This window comes from Phascolarctos cinereus, unplaced genomic scaffold (assembly GCF_003287225.1).
Source record: "Phascolarctos cinereus isolate Bilbo 61053 unplaced genomic scaffold, phaCin_HiC Scaffold_726;HRSCAF=1367, whole genome shotgun sequence".
In the NCBI taxonomy this organism is placed as follows: Eukaryota; Metazoa; Chordata; class Mammalia; order Diprotodontia; family Phascolarctidae; genus Phascolarctos; species Phascolarctos cinereus.
In genome coordinates, this window is record NW_027556098.1 from 396,586,175 (window position 1) to 396,609,746 (window position 23,572).

The 23,572-nt window shown below is 41.1% G+C and overlaps 1 protein-coding gene across 1 annotated transcript in view; it reads left to right on the top strand.

Annotated features, from left to right (window-relative positions):
* Positions 1-23,572, top strand: part of NPHP4 (nephrocystin 4) — a 170,957-nt gene that overhangs the window by 134,473 nt on the left and 12,912 nt on the right. Inside the window, 8 exon segments of the mRNA XM_078145734.1 lie at positions 8,493-8,704; positions 10,673-10,899; positions 11,207-11,393; positions 12,538-12,624; positions 19,212-19,368; positions 20,827-20,915; positions 21,612-21,697; positions 23,268-23,439. Coding sequence (XP_078001860.1) covers positions 8,493-8,704; positions 10,673-10,899; positions 11,207-11,393; positions 12,538-12,624; positions 19,212-19,368; positions 20,827-20,915; positions 21,612-21,697; positions 23,268-23,439 — 1,217 coding nt within the window.

Genomic DNA, 23,572 nt, shown 5'->3' on the forward strand with positions numbered 1-23,572 from the left:
GTGCGTTGCTAACCCTTAAGCATTATATGGTCAATTATTAATATTATTATCAGACTTATAAAGTACGTTAATTGCAGTTTAAATCACCAGTTACTTATTAATCATCTACCATTTAGGAGGAATGGGATTTATGAGCTGTAAAGTACTCTCTGAAGTCCAATATTTTTACTTTAATGTTCAGGAAACTGATTTCTAGATCTGTTCTAGTCACATGTGGCAAACCTGCAACTAGAACCCAGATCTCCACCTTTCCAGTGCAGTGTTTTTTTCATAATAATTAAGAAAAGTTCTCTGCATTTATATTTCAAGCTTGAGTCTTCAATCATCTGTCTCGTTTCCTCTGTTGACGTAGATCCTGGCTCCCCCAAGACTTAGGAGAAGAGCTTTACAAAGTGGTCTTGGCTGAGTTCAATACCTTCTGTACCTGGGCCAGATTTAGGTAATAGCTACGATAATGTGATCCTTGTTTGAGAAGCCCTTCCTTGACACAGGGACCTGGTCACACTTTGAGGGAATGCTCCCTTTTCTGTTTTCATTGTCCCCACAGAGTTAACAGCTTTTGATAGCTTTCTCCTACAATATAGCTACCAACTCCCCTTATAAACAGGACTTAGATAAGCTGACCCTCAGGTGAAAGAAATAGGTAATATGTCACCAGGCATGTCTTCCAAACTGGCTTTAAACAATCTAATAGAGTTCTTCTATCCGTGTTCCAGACAGAAAATCACCCCCAGTGGTCCACAGAGCAGGGGTGTACACATGACTCATATCTGATGGTGCCCTCCATTTGGTGATGGACAGTTGAAACTGATGAAGTATTGTTAGCATATTCCTAGAATATGAGGGAAGATAGGCAGGCTGTCTCTGAATAGGAACACAGTTCTTGTACTTGTTCAGAGCCAGAGAAGGAAGCCTGTGATATCTGGAAATTATGACATTTCATCACTTTGTCAAAGATGTAAAGTTGGTCAGTCTGTTCTGAAGAGAATGTCGATGCTTCCCATCTTAGAGAAATCCCAGCAAGTCAGTCCCTCGGAGCAGTTCTAGAAGTTTCCTTCATGTCTTAATGGAAACCAGAAGGGCCGCAGATGGAGAAGTCCTGATCTCCGTGGGTGTCTCAGGGACAAACTGGATGAGAGGAGATGCCACAATCACTGCCTTTGTTGATTTCATGCAAGAACATTTGTTTGGAAAAATCCGTTCCTTACAATGACCTTCCTTCCTCTAGAGCCCCCTTTTCTGAATAACTTTTTTCCTGCTTATCTATTCAGACCCCATCAACACTTACAATGATCATTTTTAGCAGTAGTTTAAGACATCTGAGCCAATTTTCTGCATCTGGAAAGCAATTAAATAGCTCTAAAATAGGGTGGTGGGTTGCCTGAAAATAGCACTTGTTTACTTGTTCCAGAGGAAGGGGTGGGTGAGAGTGGGGAGAAGAAGCTTACTTCTGCTTCCTAGTGATAAGCAGTTACACGTTTTGGTGAAAGAAAGTGGGAAACAGGCTGATGGCAAATGAGAGGCTGGCATGCCATGGTGAGGTTCTGCTGACTCATAGCGTAGAACATTCAGTGAGTGCCCTGCGGGGGAGTTTGGGGATAGGCCATAGATGACTTATTTTATTCTACGTTTAAATGATTGATTTTCTAGAAATACACTGTTTGTGTAAAGTGGTAGTTTTCACGGACTAACCTTATTAGCCACTAGTTTCACTGATCCCTGGAGTCTCCAGCACTGTAAAGAGATGAGTAAGTGCAGCACACTGTTCTCTCTTAATATGGTTTATAAACCATTGTACCTTCATAAAACCTTATTCCACTCTTGTGGAGGTGACCCAGAGTTCTTGACAGCATCTCGAAGCTCTGCTGTCAGAGAACAGAGTCTGTCAGGTTCTGCCATATTGGAAAGGCTCCAAGGTCCATTTTAGCAATACGTGCAATGGCATCTTACTATGGGAACTGAATCATATCAATATTCACATTGTTGCTATAAATGAAATGAGGAGATAAAATGAGGTCATAGCTAAGTGGAATGAGGACTTTAAGTTTCTCTTTGGAGAAGCACATAGAAGAGTTACTTTTTATCCTGTGTCAAAAGGAAACAAAGAAATACCATTTCATGAGATAGCTGGTTATCTCTTGTTGTAGTATAGATGCTAAGTATTTGAAAAAAACCCAGCATGAAGATAATTGAAACTTACTTATCTGCTGCAAAAGAAAAATTCTAGGAACTTGGTAAAACATTGAAAATTAAATCAACATATACTTTATTACCAGTGACTTGCATACAAAGGTGGATGAGGGGACAGTAAAAAAAATATGTGTGAAAACATTGTTTAGGTGTAAGAAACTAAAGGGGCTGAAGGTTTGTCTTTATGTCATGAATATTTTATTTAAAAGATACTCAGGAAATGCCACGCCTGACAACTTCTAGATATTGTTATGAAAAATGGGTTTAGTTACATATATACAGACAGGAAACCATTGGTTACTTGTATACAACTCATTTCCAGATCAACTTTGTACAATGACCATTGACTTATTAGAGTAAAGATTAAAATCAATACCTAATTGGGCAGAAAATAAAAATGAGAAGATATGAGGTGTAATTAATCCATTGCCAATTTGACTTATTTAAACAAGCACTTAATACTAAAAAATGAGAAGCAGATAAAAGAACAAACATCAATACAGTTACTATTTCCTAAGGAAGCTTAACTCATATAAGTTTGTTTCCATGATGAAAAGACCAAACAAACTTAAAAAACACACTGGCTAGAAAACATTTGCTGGGCTTGCTGGGCAGAATTATGTGGCAGCAAGGACCGTGCTGGTTTAGAATATTAAAATCATTTGTAAAATCTTACAGTAGAGGAGTAACAGCAGAATGTTACTGGTAGTATTGCCTCAAAGAGTGAAAAGCAGGAAAGGGAAAGCAAATTTATTGAAATCTTTACAAGAAGACCAAAGAAGCCACAACTTCCTGAAAGCATTTAAGGGTGAAACTGGATGAGGGTTATAGACAAATTAAAAAATTTTAAACTACACCAAAATGTCTATAGCAAACTGGAGAAGAGTCCACACTTGGACTCTGACATCTAGCCCAAAATATACTTCAAGCAGAAGGAATTAGAGATGCTGCCCTGGCAGACTAAAATGAGAGGAGGTTCATGCTGGAGGTGACACAGCCTTGAGGGTGTTGAGGGAGCCATTCTTAAGGCATCTGAGAGAGAAGATTAAAAAAATAGACCTTATTTTTTATGGAGAAAAAAGGTAAGAAAACATCAATAACTATTGATCTATAAGTATAATAGCCCACCTTTATAAATCTGGATGAGAATAATCTGCATACATATTGAGGGCATATTTGATAAAGATGAAAAGGGTACAGACAGATTTTCATTGGTAATATTCTTCAGCAAGACCAAATCTTGAAAGACTGAAAGGTGGGGGGAGGGGGGGAGGGGAAGAAGGAGGGAGAGAGATCAAGAAAAGGAAGAAAAAGAGAGAAAAAGCATTTATTAAGAACGTATCGTGTGCCAGGTACTCTACTAGGTTCTGGGTATACCAATACAAGACTGTCATTTGCCAGGTCAAGGACCTTACATACTAATGGAGGAAGACAACACATAAAAAGGAGATGAAAGAGGAAAAGGGGAAGTGGGGGTGGGGATGGTTTGTTAGCAAAGAAGTAGGCAGAGTGGTTAGGAGTTAACTTGGCTGGTGTGGGTATGTCAAGTGAAAGAATACAAGATCTCATAATGCTTGTTTTTGTGTGCTTTTTTGGGTTTTTTTGGCTAGGCAGTGGGGTTAAGTGACTTGCCCAGTGTCACACGGCTAGTAAGTGTTATGTGTCTGAGGCCAGATTTGAACTCAGGTCCTCCTGACTCCAGCGCCAGTGCTCTATCCACTGCGCCACCTAGCTGCCCCCATAATGCTTGTTTTTGGATAAATAACAAAGCATTTCATTGAGTAGAGCAAACATTACCTAACACCAAGAGCTGTTTCACACATGTGAAATCATTAGATTCCTTGAAAGACATAACAAAATGGTTATGAGAACATGGAAAAGAATTATATAAGATAGATGTAAATATGAGTTATGACATGCAGCATTGGAGACAGTACCCACAATGGTGGGATCACATCTCCATTAAAGTAAGTTGAGGTAGGAAATGTCTATCTGAATAACTCACCTGTGGCTCCAAGAAGCTGTAGCATGCACAGTCACATCCCGATGAAAACATCTTGGCAAACAGGCCAAGGCTGAGGGTAACAGGCCTCAAACCCATCAGTGAGTTAGGGGGAAGTCTACTCTAAGCAAATAAGGACTTTTCCCAGAGGAATGGGCAGATGAGAACAGTTTATTCCAGTGCCTATGAAGGCAGCTGAAGCAGGTGCTGTGGGGAGCTTGGAGCTTGGTCAGACACTGAAGATGCCAAGGTCATCCACTGCATCCTGAACCCTCTCCAGCGCTCTTGACTTTTGTCTTGCCACTGGACTTTGATGACTCTGGAAGAGAGAGTGAAGCTGATGACTTTGTGTAACTTTGCTTCACTTAAATCCAGTTCACACACAAGTCAAGACATCACCCCTGATGTCACTGATCCTCTTTACAAACAAAAGATGAACACCAACAACAATGTTTTATTCATTGACCTTCTGATTATTTGTATCGATTGACCCTCAGATTATTTATGCTGTATATTTATGTTTGCAAAGGCATTAGATGTAGTCATTGAGGATTTCTAACCAAGTTCAGGTAGAAAAATTTCTTCTAGATGGTGACATCCTTCAGGTGCTTCTTTTGCTGACTGCATCAATTCCTAGAACAATTCCTAAACGAGCTCTGTAATTACTTCACAGAGTTTGGCCCTACAATCCACCTAAGCTTTAAAACCATATGGAAGGAGAATGCCTATTGTGCAGACTACAGAGGTGTTCATCAGTGTACACACATATACACATGTATATATATACACATATGTACATCAGTGTATATGTACACACTGAAAAATATATACTGAAAAAAATGTATATATATTTTGACAGATGCTACCTGTAGATAATTCACTAAGCCCAATAATTAAATAGGAGAGTAGGTTGGAATTTATTAGGGAAATTGCATGGTGCTTCTTCTTTACAAACACTCAAAAAATACCTTTTCTTGTCTATAAAATATAATTTTATTTTACTTTAATGTGCCATTACATAGGGCATATTTCATAAGACTTTTTGAAACTATAGTCAGTGATTAGTAGCACATAATAGTCGTTCAAACTTTCTGTGTAACAGTCACTGGTCAAACTCCACACCCCTCCCACATGCACACATCTGCTTTGCAAGAGTTGGACTCAGACTTGGGTATTTCAGTTTTTCTCCTCATTCTAGCCTGTGAAGATGTGATTCACCCTTTTGCTCACTAAAAAGCAGGACTTGTACTCTGGCAGTTGAATGCTGTTTCTTTGTGGTAGGACAGTGAAGACCAGAGCTAAAGGGATAGGAAAATTCGAGGGCTTTTGTTGGGTGAGGGACGTTACCAGCTAGATCAGCAGCAACTGAGGAGTAAGAAGACTCTATCTCATCATGGACAGACAGTGGTCTCCAAGACTCAGTGTATAGGAGGCATTTTTCAGTTTGTGCTCTCTAACCTTGAAGTTCCAGACTTGTTTCCATTTTCCATGATACTTAGAGATTCCTCCTAAAAAGGAATATATAAGAAGAGCATGTGAGAGTTGTTAGCTGAAAGCAAAACTCTGAAAAATAAGGTGGGAAGAAGGTGTAGGGGGAAAGTGATGTAGAACACTCGAGTTGCAATTAACTACACTTCTGTGTTTTCCCTGGAATGTAAAACAGTCCCTTGTAGAAGCAGTTCATATTTTAAAAATTCTAAATAGGCTTTAGTCCTCTTACATAAGTGTCTGAAAGTTACTTACATTCAAAAGAAATGAAGCCGTTAGTGCATTTCTACAGCAGTGACCATGGGCAGGAAGATTAGGGCAAGGAATGGAGTTTTCACAAAGCTTTGGTATACAAGACTGTGAGGGGTTGATTTCCATGCACACAGCTGGGTTCTCTTTACTATAGGAAATCCAAGAAGAGCTGTTAACAGATGGAGACATATAAAAATGAAGATGACACCCCCCTCCATCCTGCCCCCTGAAGTTTAGTTCTCTGCATCTTCTGTAGTCTCTGTTGCCACGTGCTGCGTGATGTCCACAATGTGAGGTGGTGTCTAAGCAGCTGCATGATCGGGGCACTGTCTTTTTATGATTCATCACGCAGTGTGTCAGATTCTGTGACCTGAATCCCTCATTAGACTGTGAGCTCCTTGAGGACAGGGACTGTCTTTTATCTTTCTTTGTATCCCTAGCACTTAGCACAATGCCTGATACATATGTTGTTGTTCGCTTGCTCAGCTGTGTCTGACTCAGTGTGACCCCATGGACTTTTGTCTGTGTGGTTTTCTTGGCAGAGATACTGGAATGGCTTGCAATTTCCTTCTCCAATGTGTCCCCATTTTCCAGATGAGGAACTGAGGCAAATAGGGGTTAAGTGATTTGCCCAGGGTCACACAGTTAGTAAATGTCTGCTGCTGGATTTGAACTCAGATTTTCCTGGCTCCAAGCCCAGTGCTCTATTCATTGTACTACCTGGCTGCAAGCCTGGTACATAGTAGGCACTTAATAAATGTTTATTGCTGACACCTCATCAAAAGTCATTTTAGCCAGTATGCAGGCAAGCCCTGGATTACTAAGGAAGGATATTGTCGTAAAATACAGAAAAGTTCAGAACTAACAACAGGTGAATTGGCCATGTAGATTATGTCTCATTCTTATTGATGTCAAATGCTCCTTGGTAAGTCCCTTGGGCATTGTCTGTTGTTTGTTTCCAGTCGTCACTGCAGGTTCCTTCAGCAAAGCCCCTAAAGGTATCTCTCTCCATCTTGGGAGAGATCTCACTCTGGATTTGTTGCATTGGATATTAAAATTTTATCCATTGGCTACACAGGCGGATCTTGTTTACATCCTACTTTTTCCTTGTAGTCTTTGGCTAGATGCATCTTCTTGTTGGTGGAGTTGAGTTTTTTTGGCTTGATGTTGGGAATGACCCATTAGGCTGACCCAAATCCCCTAATCGTGTTCTCACAGGCCATGCAGAAGAGATTGTGCTCCTCATTGGAGAGTTCAGCCCCCTACAGAGGGCCATATCATCCTAGAACTCAGCCAGCTTTGTCTTGCAGAGGATCTTGGTTTTCTCCACGGTGGTTGGAGAGGGTAGAGCCAAGGGTAGTGGCAGCAGAAGAAGCAATGTTCCAAGAAAAGGGAGAAGCGCTTGGGGGGAGGAGAATCAATTTCAAAGATCTATCATCTTTTAATGTTGTACTATGGCTATTAGCCCTGGAATACCATATTTTCCAAAAAATTTCACCCAAAAGCCAGTGGATAGCATGATGGACAGTCATGGACTGTGGTACAGTATCAAGGAAAAAGCATACCAGGGAAATGGCATAAAGGACGTCATCAGAGAGGTATTTGAATGGGAGAAACAAGCAAACATGGACTGATAATATGGTGAATGTAAGGAATCACCAACAGATATTCCATGGGCCTCACTGGGATCCATGCAGTCTGGGGAGATCTAAAGGAAGAAATGTTGAGTGGACCACCTGTAGAGGAATTGAGATTTTTGGGAGGTTGTAAGCAGGTGTCTTATAATGTGAGAAGGGCATTAATGGAGTGACATTTGCACCTAGGAAAGAATACCCACATCAGTAAGATCACCGATTCATTGAGAAGCGTCAAAGTTTGATCATTGTAGTACTGTTGATATGGTGGACTTGCTGAGAAGTCAACTGCTTCTATGTATTGTCATTGTCATTGTTTCTGAATGAATTTCCTTATATTGCTAAAATAACAGCCCCTGTAGCTTTCCTTTCTGTACTTGTTGATTTTTTGTTAACCTGATGATCCTTCCTTACATTCAACCAAAACTTCTCCTGCTTTAACTGTAGCCTCTTTTCTCTTGTTCATTCATCTCTAAATAAGGGGAACAATTATTCAGCATCCTCTTGTATGCAACTTGGAGATGTGGAGTGATCTCCTTTCCAAACATTGTATGACTTCCCTTACCTACTAGACACCAGAAAAATCTCTGCACAGCAGGGAACACTAGTGTTAATACTTAAGAGGACATCAGAGTCCTTTATGTGGGGGCGGTGCTGGCAGGGAATGGTGCTATAAAGAGGGATCCTATAGAGGTGATAGCAACGTAGTGTAGAATAGAGTCATTTTGTGACTCAACATCCTGGAGCTTAACAACTCTGATTTGTAGGAGGATAGGGCAGACATAGTCATAGCCTTTGAAGTGATACCTTTGCAGCTTCCTTGCCTGGAAGGATAAAATTATACTACCAGGTTTGTCATCTGTACATACCTGAAGAATGTTCACTCCCAAACTAGTCTCTGACTTTCACATTTGACAACTTTGCAGCTTTTAAAAATGTGGCTCAAGCACGGAAACTTGCCGATGTGGACAGTGAGCTAGCTGCAATGCTCTTTACTAACAAGCAAGAGGGGAGCAAGGTCCACCAGGTCACCAGCCAAGAGGCAGATGCCACACGGAAGCGGAAGCTGGAGAGGATGGTGGCAGTGCGACTTCAGGAGTCTGAAAGCGATCTTGGCCTCGGCAAGAAAAACCTACTGGTGAGAGACCTGCTTCGAGCCCACAAGCCGTCTGTGGCTACATTTGTGGCTCTTGTCATTCCTTCACGATATTGCTTAACCTCATGAAGCCTGCGCCATTTCTTAGTGGCAGAGTACAAGGCGGTTTAACTTGGGTTCCCATATGTTGTAATTTCCTGCTGTGGAAATGAATTTTCTGCCATCTGAGGTGGGATCTCAGCCTATAGTAACAGAGGAGTAGACCTGGGACGGTCCTTAGAAGAGATGTCCCAGCTGTCTGGTGCTCTGCTTCAGGAGGGTGAATGTCAGAATGATGGGCATCTGCTCTCTCACGGATCTTGAGGGGCTGCCCCTGTGGCTTTCCTTGGTGTACTTGTCAGTGCTTTGTTACCTTGGTGGTCCTTCCTTACACTCAACAAAAACATCTCCTGCTTTCCCTGTAGCCTGTTTCTCTTGTTTGTTCATCTCTGAACAAGGAGAGCAGTTATTCAGCATCCTCCTTGTAAAACCCTCTCGTAGGTGATTCTGAGACATGAAGTGATCTTGTATGACTTCCCTACCCAATTTTAACCATCCATAGGATTACTGATGTAGGGGATTTTAAGGTGAAAAATTAGTCAGTTTCTTTACCATATTTATGGTGTTTTTTTTCATCCATCCTAGAGCTTTGGGTAGATGGGGAGGGAGGAGAGAATCAATTTCAAACCCCCATATTTTTGACATTGAGCTTCTTTTTAATGTTGTGTATGGCTGTGAGCCATGGAATACCATGTTCTTAAAATAATTAAAATCGTGGGTCATTCAGAGTGCATGGACAGTTAACTCACAGGAGTGTTGTTCACTCAGGTGGGGGAGGGAGCAAGGTCCATTAGCCACCAGCCATTTTCTTTTGGAAAAGGAATATTAGATGGCCTTAATAGGCACATCAGAAGACAGTTTGTTCTCACCTTTATCAAGTTTTTTTTTTTGCCTTTTTTAGGCAATTGGGGTTAAGTGACTTGCCCAGGGTCACACAGCTAGTAAGTGTCAAGTGTTTGGTCTGAGGCCGGATTTGAACTCAGGTCCTCCTGACTTCAGGGCCGGTGCTCTATCCACTGCACCACCTAGCTGCCACCTTTATCAAGTTTTTAACAAGCTTTGATCAGCTTGAGTACACCCTTATAGTCTATGCATTTGTCTCCACCCTAGGATCCTAGGTTTAGAGCTCAAGGGGACCCCAGAGGCCTTCTAGTCCAACCCCCTCATTCCACAGATGAAGAATCTGAGGCAGACAGTGATTAAGGGACTTGCCCAGGGGCCACATAGCCAGGAAGTGTCTGAGGCAGGACTTGAACCCAGGTCTTTCTGACTCTAAGTTCAAAGCCCTATCCAGTGCTCCACAGTGCCTCTCAAAATACAGAAATAGGGATAGAGCCTGGACCTCCCAGGTGGAGAAACTCCCTCCACAATGCAGATCAGCACCTTCACTACAAGTCGTGGAGAGTTATGTAGGATAAGAGAGCTGCCCAGGGTCACACCCCCAGAGTGTGGCACAGGTGGGTCTTCCTAGCTTGGAGGCCACTTTCCATCCATTACACCATATTCTGCCTCTCTTAGTTCGGGGTGTTTTTGCATTCCTCATGAGGGAAAGAATCATAGAAATAGATGCAGTGTTGAGTAGGTTATCTTTTTTTCCCTTCTTGCTATTAAAGTTGTTCTTTGGGATAATAGTTATGCTTCAGAGAGCATGGGAACAGCACCTTTGGGGAGATGGTATTTGGGCACATTGCTGATCTCGGAGAATCTTGCAAACTCATCCTAGTGTTTTCAAAATTTAAACCTCTTGAGGAAATCAGGGTAGACTTGACATGTTACTCTGGGATATTGACCATCTAGAAAAGAGGAAATCTGGGAGGCTGATGGCCCAGGGCTGGGGTTGGAGACAGGGGTGGCCAAGGGATAAAGGATCTAGGAATCCATTTCCTTAATTCAGTATTTTCCTTTCTACAGGCTCAGCATAATGTTCAAACTCAGCACTCCCGGGATCTCCAGATTATTGATGCGTATCGAGAACGGATCAAAGTAGAGAGCATCACCAATATGCTGAGCATGGTCATCACCACCCACCATACCATCTATGCCACTTTGGGCACCGCCGAATTCTTTGAGTTTGCCCTCAAGAACCCGCACAACCTCCAACATACAGTGTCCATCGAGATTGATAACCCAGAGCTCAGGTAAGACTTGCTGTGGCTGGTTTTTAAAAACTATCACTCAACTCCATCTTCTTGATGAGAACAGCGTTGTTTTACTTAACTGATTCAGTCTCCACAAGGGAGTGTCACTGGTCTGCTTTGTGCAGGTTAGAGGTCAGGTTAATAGCCAAGTGAAGGATGCCTTCCAAAGCCAGTAACCTCTTAAGAAGTGGGTAGGATGTTTTCCTCCAATCTGGATTCGTCAGGTAGAATAGGCCCCCCCTTTGTAGTCCAAAGTGATGACCGTATTATGTATCCATAAGAATAATGCTATTGACCTTTCTTCTAGTGTCATTCTGGATAGTAGGGAATGGAGACACTTCAAAGATGCTACCAAAGTGCATACGCCACTGGAGGAAGACATGTTCCATCTCCACGAAAACTGCACCCCGCAGCTCTACGTGCGCCCCAAGGAGACAGTTCACATCCCTTTCAAATATCAGACTTTCTGCCTAGATCACACGGTCACGATGCAGGTAGGACCCGCTCTGTCTGATGCTCAGGTGTGGGATACAGAAGGATCCATTTGACTAAGTGATTTTGTGGAATTAAGTTTTTCATTCTTCACATTGTTGTATGTGTTTCTAGGGACAGACTATAGAAGTTCTAGAGATTTGAATTCATGGCTTACTTTGTTCCTTTCTAGGTAATTTGACGTTTTCTGCTTTCATTTGTATTAAAAACTAGTCAAATTGTTTCTTAGAAGTTTGTCTTCATATTAGAAAGACTGGTGTCATGGAGAGAACATGGGTTTGGCATTGAAAGACTTGTGTCTGAGGCCTGCCATGGCCCCTGTGCCAGTTCCTTCCTCTGCTGAGTGAAGGAGTGGGCTTACATGACCTCCAAGGTCTTTCAAGGTCTGTATGCTCTGGCACGTCCCTCTTTTGGAGTTGGTAGCAGTAGTTTCTCCCAGGGCCTGTCCTTTTAGGGTATTAGCCATGCTAGAATTTCTTTAGTTTATTGGGAGAATAAACTAGACTTTTTCTTTTCTATCAAATCTTTGTTTAATTTTCTCTCTAACCCAGCAATTATTTATTAAAGAGCTGCTCAGCAGCCTTAAATTATCCACTGTTACCTGTGACAGGTGACAGAAGAGGCCAGGATGTCTGCTTTCAATTCCCACAGAAGCTATGCATGTGTCTCCTTTTGCTTAATAAAGCCAAATAGAATGAGAATTCTAAGCATTTAGTGATTGCTCAGCTCCACAGATACTGAAATATGCTGCTCAGTCTTAAATGGAATGATCATTATGTTCCTGTCACACACACACACACACACACACACACACACACACACACACACACACACACACGTATATATACATACACACCTCCACACATGCACATGTACACAAGGTCCACACACAATGTACATATATGTACATGCACATATATGTGTGTATATCTAGATGTGTATGTATATATACATAGATATACACACATATATAATTTAAAAATTTTTAATCATTTTTATTGACCCCTAAGCTCTTTGCCGCTTAACATGCATCAACATTCCATATGGCTCTGTGAAATTTGTGGAAGCTGTAAACTGCACAGCTGTTAATATAGGTTTATAAATTGTTTCTAATATTTCCATTATATCTCGTCCTCTGATTTCTAGCAATGTCCTTCTGAATGTAGATCTGACAAGGTCCCAGAAGCCACATTGCCTTGGAAGTCCCGAGAAAAACCCACCAAGAGCATTAAGGTAAATGGATGCTGATTCTGAATAGTCTTCTTGCACCCAGCTAATGCAGCTCAGGGAAGGGAAGGGTTATATAATTGGATTGGACAATCAAGGTCCACACACATAACCAAAAGTAGAGCTTTTATTTTCAGAGAGCACACAGTGATCCATCTCTGCCGTTAGTTTTCTCACTATCTTTGCGCCTTCCAATGTTAGTGTCAGCACATCAAACACATGACATTCATTTATGTTGTTTTATGGTGTCTTGGGAAGCTGAGCTCATCACCAGTAGGCTGGCTACTTGGTGATAAATTCTTTGACCATGGCAAACTATAAAAAACACAAAATAGCCTTCAATCGTGTGTGACCCACTTCTTCTGCAGGAATGTCACGGAAGAGGGGAAAGAAAGTGCTAAGAATCAGGCAATTTCTAGTCCCTCTGTAAACACTAATTTAACTACTGATACTCTACAGGAGAGGGGTCTGGATCAGTAGCCAAGTGGACACGGTGCTGGAGGCACTGTATTATACCCATCTTGACGTTCTGGATATGAATCAAATGAAATGAAAGAAAGTGCCATCCCAGAAGTGGGATAGCTCCCAGGTTAGATAAAGAAGTAATGGCCTCTACAGAGCTGGTTTTATCATTTATCCAAAGGAAAGAAAAAATATTATTTCACATAGGGTTTGATCATCTTGTATCATGCTGTTCATTATTATTGGCCAAAAAACCTCCAAACCAACAATGACAGTTTATGCACCAACATTTCTTGCAGGGAATAAGAAGATGGAAAAATTCTATGATAACCTTAAAATTAAATCCACGTGTAATTTAATGCTCAGGGCCTCCCATGCAAAGGTAGGCATAGAGGAAGAAGATGAAAATATGTTAGAAAACATGGCTCAGGAATAAGAAACAAAAGAAGCCATAGGTTTTTAGACTACAGATGCTTCATACCCATACATCATGAATACTTTCTTCAGGAAGAGAATTGGGATGCTCCAGACACTGTGAGCACCAAATGACATCCCCAATTGAAATCGATTACATGCTAATAGACAGGAAGCTACTGTGGAACTCATTTTTGAATTAGCTGTCAGTGTGCAGGCAGATTCAATGACTTGTTAGATCAAAAATAAAATGAAATTAGGAGAATAAAAGGGAGAAGAATATATGATGTGCAATTGAGGCAACTCCAGCTTGACCTGTTTAAATGAGCTGTTGAAACAGAAAAAAATGGAAAACTCCACAGAAGAGTAGATATTGACACAGTTTATCACCCTTTCCTGAGAGAGTTTAACTGATGTAAACCAATTCCTACAATGAAGAGACCAAATGATCCTAGAACCATCTGTGCTGGCAAATGCTTCATCTCCTCACCAAACATAGAGATATAACTACTAGAATAAAAACTTGCTTGTAAAATCTTATAGCAGAGGGTGGTGAAAGATTCTGAGCAGTATTAAATACTCCTCTAATACAGCGAGAAGCGGTAGAGGGAAAAGGAGATTTACTAAAAATTTGGGGAGATACCAGTTAAGTCAGATAATCTGGAGAGCATTTAGTCAATCAGTCAATAAGCCTTTAAGTGCTACTATGTTCTAATCTAGACACCGTTTTAAATTCTAGGAATACGAAAAGAAAAAAAATAATGAAAATAAAATAAAAATAGCCCCTGCCCTCAGGGAACTTATAGTTTAATGGCAGAAGACAACATATGAAAAGCAAAAGGAAGTCAAAAAGTGGGATTTGAGGGGAGGACTGGGGAAGGTACCTGACATGGGGGCATGGTAGAGAAGTCCTAAAGAAGAGCAGGCAGGTGAAAAATGAGGAGATGTTCTAAGCTGAGCTCCATTCTTAAATAGAGATTTTTGGAGTTCATGGTTGTACCCTCTCATCAGAGGGACAGATTGGTGATGAGGTGGAGTTCCAAGGCTGATGAGGAGGATTGGAGGATTGAGGCATGAACACTGAGGACAGCAAACAGACAAAAATTGAAAAAGACCTGGTAAGAGTTTTATGAAAGCCTCTTTTCTCCTTCACTGATAGCAAGTCCCTCAGATGTAGGTTCTAACAATGTTGCCTCATACGTACTGCCTGAAGAAGCAGATATGCAGAGCCTCCTAGATGAGGTGTGCAGTCAAGCAGAACCAAGACGGGAGGAGCAGATGGACTAGAACAGATTTACCAGCAGAGGTCCATGCTGGAGGCAACACCATTTTAAGGCATTGCTTCTTAAGATAGCTAAAGAATAGGAGGGCACCAAATATTTGGAAAAAACCACAGACCTCATTAATGCCAAAGACAGGTCAATCGAGAAACGTCAGTGATCCACATGCTTACTTAGACATACGAGTATGAAATCTCAAAGAGAAGAATCTGTTGGCAATTATAATGAATTGAGTCTTGGAAAAGAGAAAATGCACCTTCCTTCCTTCTTTGCACAGGTGGGGAGCGACTGGTATGGAAACATCACATCTATTGTCAGACTGTCATGGAAGAGCTGGGTCAGCTATGCTGAAATGCTTTATTCTGCTCTTTAAAAAAATTCTTTGTCATAAAGGATGATCTCTCTGGATAGGGGGAAAGGGAGGAATATATCCAGAAGTACAAAAACAGTTTGTAAAAATTGAAAAAATTCAGTTTGTGAAAACAAAAAATCTCAATGAAAGTTTTTTGAAAAGAATAATTGGCCCACTCATTAAGGGCCTCCTTGATGAAAGGAACAGGTAGATTGTCACTGTTAGTAATCTATACAAATATATACAGGAATATATGTGTGTGTATATATATGCATATATACACAAAACATAATATATATACAAATATATATTTTAAATATAAAACAAATATATTTAAATGTAAAATATATATTCAACTACATAAATATATACACACATATATACGTTATATATAGTTATGTATATATGTATGTGTGTGTGTGTGTATATATATATATATATATATATATATATATATATATATTAAAAACTTACGTTATATATGCTTATGTGTGTATGTTTGCTTAAGGTAGGTGTTCAGTGTTATGGAAGATGTCTTATCCATAGTTCAAACAGAAGAGTGAGGGTCTCTAGGGACAACTTGGCATGGATCACATTGTGCTGACATCATCAAGTGCCAGAATAATACAAAGTTTCCTTCTCCTATAGTCATTTGAAAGAAACTGATGGCCATCCACAATGAAAAACAAAGTGGATGAAATCAGCTGCTCAGATCACAGCAAGTAGAGTTATTGCTGTAATTAGTAAGCTGGACCTATAATTGAATAGGAGGAGGTTAGACTGGGAATTTTGTAAATTGCACTGAACTTTTATTAATTTCAGGTTTTTCAATGTCATAAAAGTTCCTTTTTGTTAACATGAAAATTCTTCTGATATCTTCCGTTTGTTTGTAAATGATGGAATGCTGCTGACTCAGAAGGATTGAAATGTCTAGTGACCCAGAGGACCATGGAAAGACATGGGAGGCTCCAGGATATTCCCATAAGAAGTGGCCTAAAAGGCATCCTTTTGGGCCAGATGATGATGAGAGCTGTCATGTGGTGAGAGTAAAGAACAGCAGACAGAGACTGAGCGATGCACTAGTATCCATGACATATGGAAAGAACTGGAGAAAGGCCTCTAGCAGGTCGTGGAGACTTGTCTGGGGAAATTACAGAAAGTGGGGGTGGGTGGGCCACTCAGGGAGGAGAGGCACGGAGAGCTTGTAATCTGAACCAGTGGAGGAGGGACCTGCGTCTCAGAGCACAGAAGCATCCAGAGGCTCCTGGAGAGGGTGCATCCTGTGGAGCCGCCAGACACTTCATTTTGCCTTGTTGCCTCGCAGGCCCTTGGAGCAGATGGTCTCTGGAGATGAAATAGCCCAGAGTTCTGGGGGTATTCAAGTCAGGTATCGCTGAAGTCTGTTGCTGCTGTCCTTGAGGAACAATTTTGTCATAGCATGAAGGCCATTTAAAACATATTTAAACTTGTTATGCAAAAACTCCTTCCATAGTGCTCCTGAATCTTGTAGGATTAATATGTTTTCTCTGTGCTTTATCTCTTCTGGACAGTAAGACTTAAATCCTTAATTGCTATCTCAAAGGGAAAATGGTGTTTGTAAGGAGGTCTTGCTTCACAGTCCTGCTGGCATGATACCATAAGGAAAAACTCGGTGCTCTGATGTTTTAATGGGGATTTCTGAAGTGAATATTTTTTACCGGCAAGTTCCTTTTGCAGCTGTCCTGGAAAAACACAAAGTCCTTCATTTCTAAAGACATCCTTACCCTCAGCACTCTGAACACAAAGTATGAGACAGAAATGAGATGTAGGCATTAACCAAGAGATAGCCGCTGAGCTTGGCTTCTTCCTCAGACTTTAATCCCAACTGGGTGAAACGTGAGACCCACTCATGCCCCAGGTCAGAGGAGCTGCTTTCCCCCTGTGCACAGCTTGACTTTGGTGACAGTTTAATTCATAAAGCTCCCCTGATGTAGGAGTGCTTTTTAATCTTCTGCTTTGGGTCAGACTCCTTAGTTGCTGCTTCTGACTGTCCTGGGAGTGAGCCTCAGTCCTTGAAGGGGATGCTATTGTATGTCAAGATCTGGTAGGTCCTCCTGAAGTCCAAAGGCTCTGGCACCAGCCTGCTAGCTGTCAAGAGGACCAGCCTAGCTGGGGGCAGATGCCTGGCATCAGTGCAGGGGATATGCCTATGGAGCTTCAGAGTATGGAAACTCAGCTAGATCTGTGCCCACCCACTCTGTGTGATTCTTGTCCACGACCCCAAGGAGCTCACCAGAAGGGGCCACCCAATGTGCTAGAGACCTTTCTCCTGACAGCATGAGCGAACCCTTGCGAACCCCAGCTGCTCACTTGTCTATCATCCCTTGCTCTCGCCATGGGATCCGCCCATCTTCTTTTTCTCTCTGTATTGAAGGAGAATTAAAGTACTATTGAAGTATGAAGGAAATATGGAATTATACAGATTATTCTGTGGAGCTCATAGATTTTCTAAAAACCATTTCCTGACCTGACTAACCCTTCTGATACTTACCGTGACCATATCGGTATTAGGTCGATGGAGCCTGGAAGCTCATTTCCAGTTTCTCTCAAGGTGAAATGAATTATCTCAGCTACTTAGTACCCTAGAAATCTCTGCTACACTGAGTTCTCTGAAAACCTTTTAGTTAATGAGTTTCTACAGAACGTGACCTAGGAGCTCAACTTAAGGAAGAACTTTCTAACAGTTCAAGGTATGCAATGTTGAATAGGCTGCCTGAGGGGCACTGTGGTCCAATGGGTAGAGATTTAGACTTGGAGTCAGTAAATTTGTGTTCAGATCCTGTCTTTTCTATCTCCTCTCCCCTCCATCCCTCCGCAACTGCAAAGGCCCTCCCTCCCAAATCACTTTGTAGTTAATTATTCTGTATGTATTTTTATTTGTTCACTTTATAGTTCTACTTTTTATACTTCATATTTATATCTTTATAGAGAATATTTCAAATACCTATATGCATTTTAAGCAACTAAAATATTTTAATAGCTTATAATGCACGAAAGCATTTGGAACACCCTGAACAGACTGGGTGTCTCCCTGACTAGAATGTAATTATGCCCATGGTGAATAGGGTTTATTTAATTCTGGGCATTTATATCACTAGCACCTAGCACAGGGCCTGGCATATGGTAGGTGCTTCAAAAATACTTGTTGACTAGTTGGTTGATTAGCCCTCTTATATCGGGCAGTGGCTAGATGTCCGATGTGGAAGATGTTCAAAGGGATTCTCAGTTAGGTATGGATTGGACCAGGGCGATCTCCAAGAGCCTCTAGATTCTCTGACTACAGGATACATTTAGCCTGGAACTCGGGCCATGGTTGGCTTGTGTGAGGTGACACCAATGCTTCCTCAACTAGGCAGTCAGTCTTCTTTTTTCTTTTTCATTTTACCAAGGCTGCTCAAGATTCCTGGACCAGGCTGTATCAGATGACTAGACGTAACCTTTCTTATGGGAAAGAACAGATCTTGGGAGATAGAATGTAGTCAGTACAGTAGAAAGGGCATTGGAATGGGACCAGGAGACCTGAGTTCAAATCCTGACTCTGTCATTTACTGGCAGAGACCTGTGTGTCTTTATAGTTTTATATCCCAATAAGTTGGCATAATGCCTGGCACATATTAAGCATTTAATAAATGCTGGTCAATTGTGTGGCCTTGGGTAGGTTTTTTAACCGCTATATACTTCATTTCCTTATTTATAAGATGAGGGTGACGGGGATAACAGCGTCTCTGAGAACAGGCACCATGCAGTGGACTGTAAGTCAGGGACACCTGGATCTGAATCCAATTTTCAATCCTTACTAGCTGTTTGACCACAGACAAATTCTATAACCTCTCTGAGCCTTGGTTCTCTTATCTGTAAAGTAGGATTTGCAACACCTATAGCAGCTGCATATATCAAATGAGATAATGTTTGTAGATGGCTTTGCAGTCTTCAGAATGCTACAGAAATGTGTGCTGTGATAATGATGATGGTTGTGGGAAACATAAGCAAAAGTCTGTAATTCCTGCTCTTCTCTGATACTGAGTATTGTTCTGTTTATGTACCAGGTATCATTTAGTGTGAGCAGTGGAAAACCCATTGCCATCCTGTGCGTGAATGTGGAATATCAACCCCACGTGGTCGATCAGACATTTCGGTTTTATCACCCTGAGCTCTCCTTCCTGAAGAAGTCCATCCGGCTACCTCTTTGGCACACCTTACCCGGTAAGCCCTTATTCTAGTCCAGTGGGACAACCATTTTCTGTCATAGATCTCCCCATAGCTGCAAACAAAATCCATCCAAATGACCTCCTTTTATAGGTCATAAGTCTCTCTCTTGTCCACAAACATTTTCATATCAAACTTTATAACTCATGATGAAAACTTCCTTTTCATTTCTTCTACTTGTCTTTTCTATTTGCTTGTAATTTTCTTTGCCAACCCAAAATGAAGTGTAATGTTTACTCTTGTATTTTAAGAACTTTGGATTTGGTCATTGTGGGTCTCCCCTCTGCTGACACAGATAGCTACTCTCTGACTTGGGAGAGGGTCTTCAAGATTTGCTGTAGCTGAGGAGTCCATCACCTGCAGCCAGCGTGGTGAGGAGCTCCTCCAAATGTAGTGGAGTTGTTCCTTAGACAACAGGCCTAGAGTCTACCCTTTGAAGTCCTTTCATTCTGGCAAAATCTCTCCAAGCTGGCATAGTCCAGGGTCACCTCTGTGGCATAAGGTGGCATCAGAAGAGAACTTTACAGCAAAAACCAAGAAGTCTACACTTAATAAATGTAACCAATGCATCTAAGGCAGGACTTTTGGACTCCTGTTCCCCAGCAGCCAGACAAGTACGCTCTTAGGTTCCTTAGGCTTGTGACTTGTATACTTATCCATAGGTTCCTTGGAATGTAAGTTCCTCGAGGGCAGGGGCTGTCTCATGCTTGTATTTCTGTTTCTACTGCTCAATGTTGTCTCTAGCGCATAGTAGGTACTTAATAAATGTTGATTGATCTGGAATTATTTTCAAAACACAGAATCCCAGTGTGCTAGTCTGGCGTATTGTTTATTCTTATATTTACATGTTGCTTCTCAAGATTAGTTTTTCATCTTAAAATACCCCTTTGATGAATCCTTAAGGAATGAAGGTCATAAAAACCCAAGCAGCTTAGAATTAAAATCTCAATATATACAAGATATACTAGTTTATTATTAATAATAGCAAACATTTCTGTGTTGCTTTGAGGTTTATAAAGTGCTTCATGCGTACTCCCACCACAACCCTGTGAAGTAGATACTATCATTATCTCCATTTTGTGTGTGAAGAAACTGAAGCTGACTTGCCCAGGGTCACAGAGCTAGTAACTCAGGTCTTGACTCCAAGTTTAGGACTGTATTCCCTGTGCCATCTAATCTTGCGTGTTCAGCAAAATATTAACCTCATTCTTGTATATCTGAAGCTCTTCAGTTGGATGAAGAAACTAGTGCTACATTTTTGCTTCCTCCAAGATGTTGCCCATTTCTGGCCTAAGTGATGACATGTAAAGGAGGTGGCATGAATTTTCCATAGGTCCCATTCTGCCTTTTTAGGACTTTGTGCAGGACTCCCCGAAACATTAAAAGCGATTTCTCACATGGGGCGGGGAGTGGAGAGGAAAGGTATCAATCTCTGAATCTTTTCCACTTTCCTAGGTGCCCCTATAGGCGGAATGCCTGGTAAGGAGCCCCAAATCTATGTTCGTTGCAGTGACCCAAACGTCATTTGTGAAACCAAAAAAATGGTAGGTATATCTACAAGAAGGAAGTTCTAGACGAGCATGCCACCATTTTGTTTACTCCAGCTATTCATGAGTTTAATTGCACATCCCTCAGGCTTTTGCTTCAGTGATGGATTAGCCCATGTCCTACTTGCTGCCAGATCAGTTGGCCACCTCTTCATTTTAGGTTAAGCTGGTTGCTCTCCATGGTTCTGGAGGGTTATTTTGTAGCCCTTGTGAGAGCTTCCATGCCTGAGTTTTATTACTCTTGATAGCTGCTGGGTTCCCAGATCAGCTCTCTGAATTTAAACAAAAACAAACAGAAAAATTGCATTTAGCAAAGTAAATGATAATTAAGGCACTTGTTAATTGCCATTGTGTAAAGGGCCAGTACAATAATTGTATTATGACTGGTTAGAAAACTTGATAGAACTCTTGCAAAATCTAATTACTGAAACCAATATGGAATTACAAAATCAGTAGTTTTCCTCTGTTGCAATGAAATCATAACAGCTCCAACCAGTACCAAAACTGACAGTTTGGTTTTTTGGTAAGAGGGAAGGTTGAAAGGGGGTGGGGCGGTGTTCTCTAGTCCTGTATTTGTTTTGGGTCAGGAGTGGGGTAGTATAATGAAGAGCCAACAAAGCCCTGGGGGCCTCATTAGCTGATTTGATCTGTAGGTTAACTCTTTTAATGATGCTGCCCAATGTTTATTCTCAGGGCCCAGGGGAGCCACAGGACATGTTTCTGAAAGTAGCTGGAGGTCCAAGCCCACAGATCAAAAAATTCTTTGTTGCTCTTTATATGTAAGTAAGAAAATTCAGAAAATGTAGAGCCTGGGAACATAACTCTATAGGAGCGTGTGTGGGGTAGAGAAAATGGATTTACACATTTCCTTTTTGAAACTCTGGGTGTGAGGGCTTGATCTTTACTACATTCCTACATTTTACTTTATTAACTAAGATGCTGTTCCTGAAAGTCAGACTTATCAGTCTAGCAAAGATATTGCAGAAGTCATTTAGGCTTGTTCCCCTACCTTCTCAGCAAATACCTATAAATCATGTCAAATGAGTGTCTTTTATCTTTAAAGAGCTTCTGAGAGGGATAGTTCTTTCATTCACTTGTTCATTCCACAAATGAATGCCTGCTAGGGGCATAGAACTATGCTAAATGTTCTTGACAAGGAAATAAAAGAGAAGGAAAGCATTGTATGGCCTCTAAGAACTTTTATTGTAGTTGGCCATTAGTTAAGACCATGCACTTGAGCCAGTTATTTAAAGATCCTGCAGCTGCCCTCAGGAGCTGTCCCATTGTTTCCTTTTGTGGTCTCTAAACTCAACCTTTCCCAAGGTAGCTTAAGCTTATTCCATTCTCAGCCATGATCCTTCGTGTGATTACCTTCATGTGCCTGAAGACCATCCTTAAGCCTTCCCTTAGCCTTTGCTTTTCTAGGTGAAATCATTTGTGTTCACCTAACCTCCCCACAGGTGTTCTTTCCAGGCCTCTAATCATCCTCCTGCTTTTTTTCTGCATTTGGCTCTGGTTAGAAGGTAACAATTAGTCTTTAACAGGTGTCAGAGAATAAGCTCCAAGTTTTCCTCTCAGGAAGACTCATTTGAGTTTGTACATTTGAGGGTACAACTCCTTCAATCTTGAACAGAAACTGTGAGAGGCTGAAAAAAAAAACACAACAAAAACAACAACAACAAAAACCCAGCCCTTCCAAGCCAAGGGAAAGGGCCTCCAGTCTGTTTATCTGTCAAAGAAATGGTCCCTTGAGGGTTTAATGGAGTAGCACGTGTGGCTCAGGGTACCACTTAAGAAGGTGGGAAACAGGGACCCATTCGGGGGTATAGGAAGCTGGAAGACATGATTTATTTATTTTTAAAATTCTTTTTTAAACCTTTTAAAAATTTAATTTAATTTAATTTAATTAATTATTTTTATTCATGATTTATTTTTGACACCTAAGATACGGGACATTAGCTTTGGTATATTCTACTATTGTTTTTTAAAGATTTCACCCCAACGCTCAGAGAAATCTACCTTGTCCCTTACCTTCAAGCAGGATGATATATAAATTATTTCAAATAAAGGAGTATCTGTCTTATCTTTGAAGACCTCCAGAGAGGGAGAATTCATTCATTCATCCATCAAATGTATTTATATAGTGGCTACTGATATATTGAAAGCCAGAGACAGGAATTTTGAGTATTCATTGAAAGAGAGACTAAGCAAATGACAATCTGATTTAAAGGAAAGGGAGTTCAATCCATTATCTTCTTTGGAACGTTAATAAGAGTTGACTTAACATAGGATCATGGTCTTTTTAGTTTGGTAAAGGAATGACTTCGCTATGTTTGTGTCATGCCATAGGGATTACTGGCTGGCTACCCCGATTCAAATATGGCAGATCTACCTCCACTCTCTCCAAAGGGTAGATGTCAACTGTGTCACTGGTCAGTTGACCCGCTTTTCCCTGGTTCTTCACGGCACACAGACCGTTAGGAAAGTGAAAGCATTCACTTCACACCCCCACGAGCTAAAGGTAAGACTTTTCTACTGGCATGGATTACTGCTTAAGGCTCTTCTCTGGCCTTTCCCATAACCTCATCTGTTGGTGTGCCTGCTGACTGATGGAGTTTTGATGGGTGGGACAGATTAATGAAATACCTTGTAGT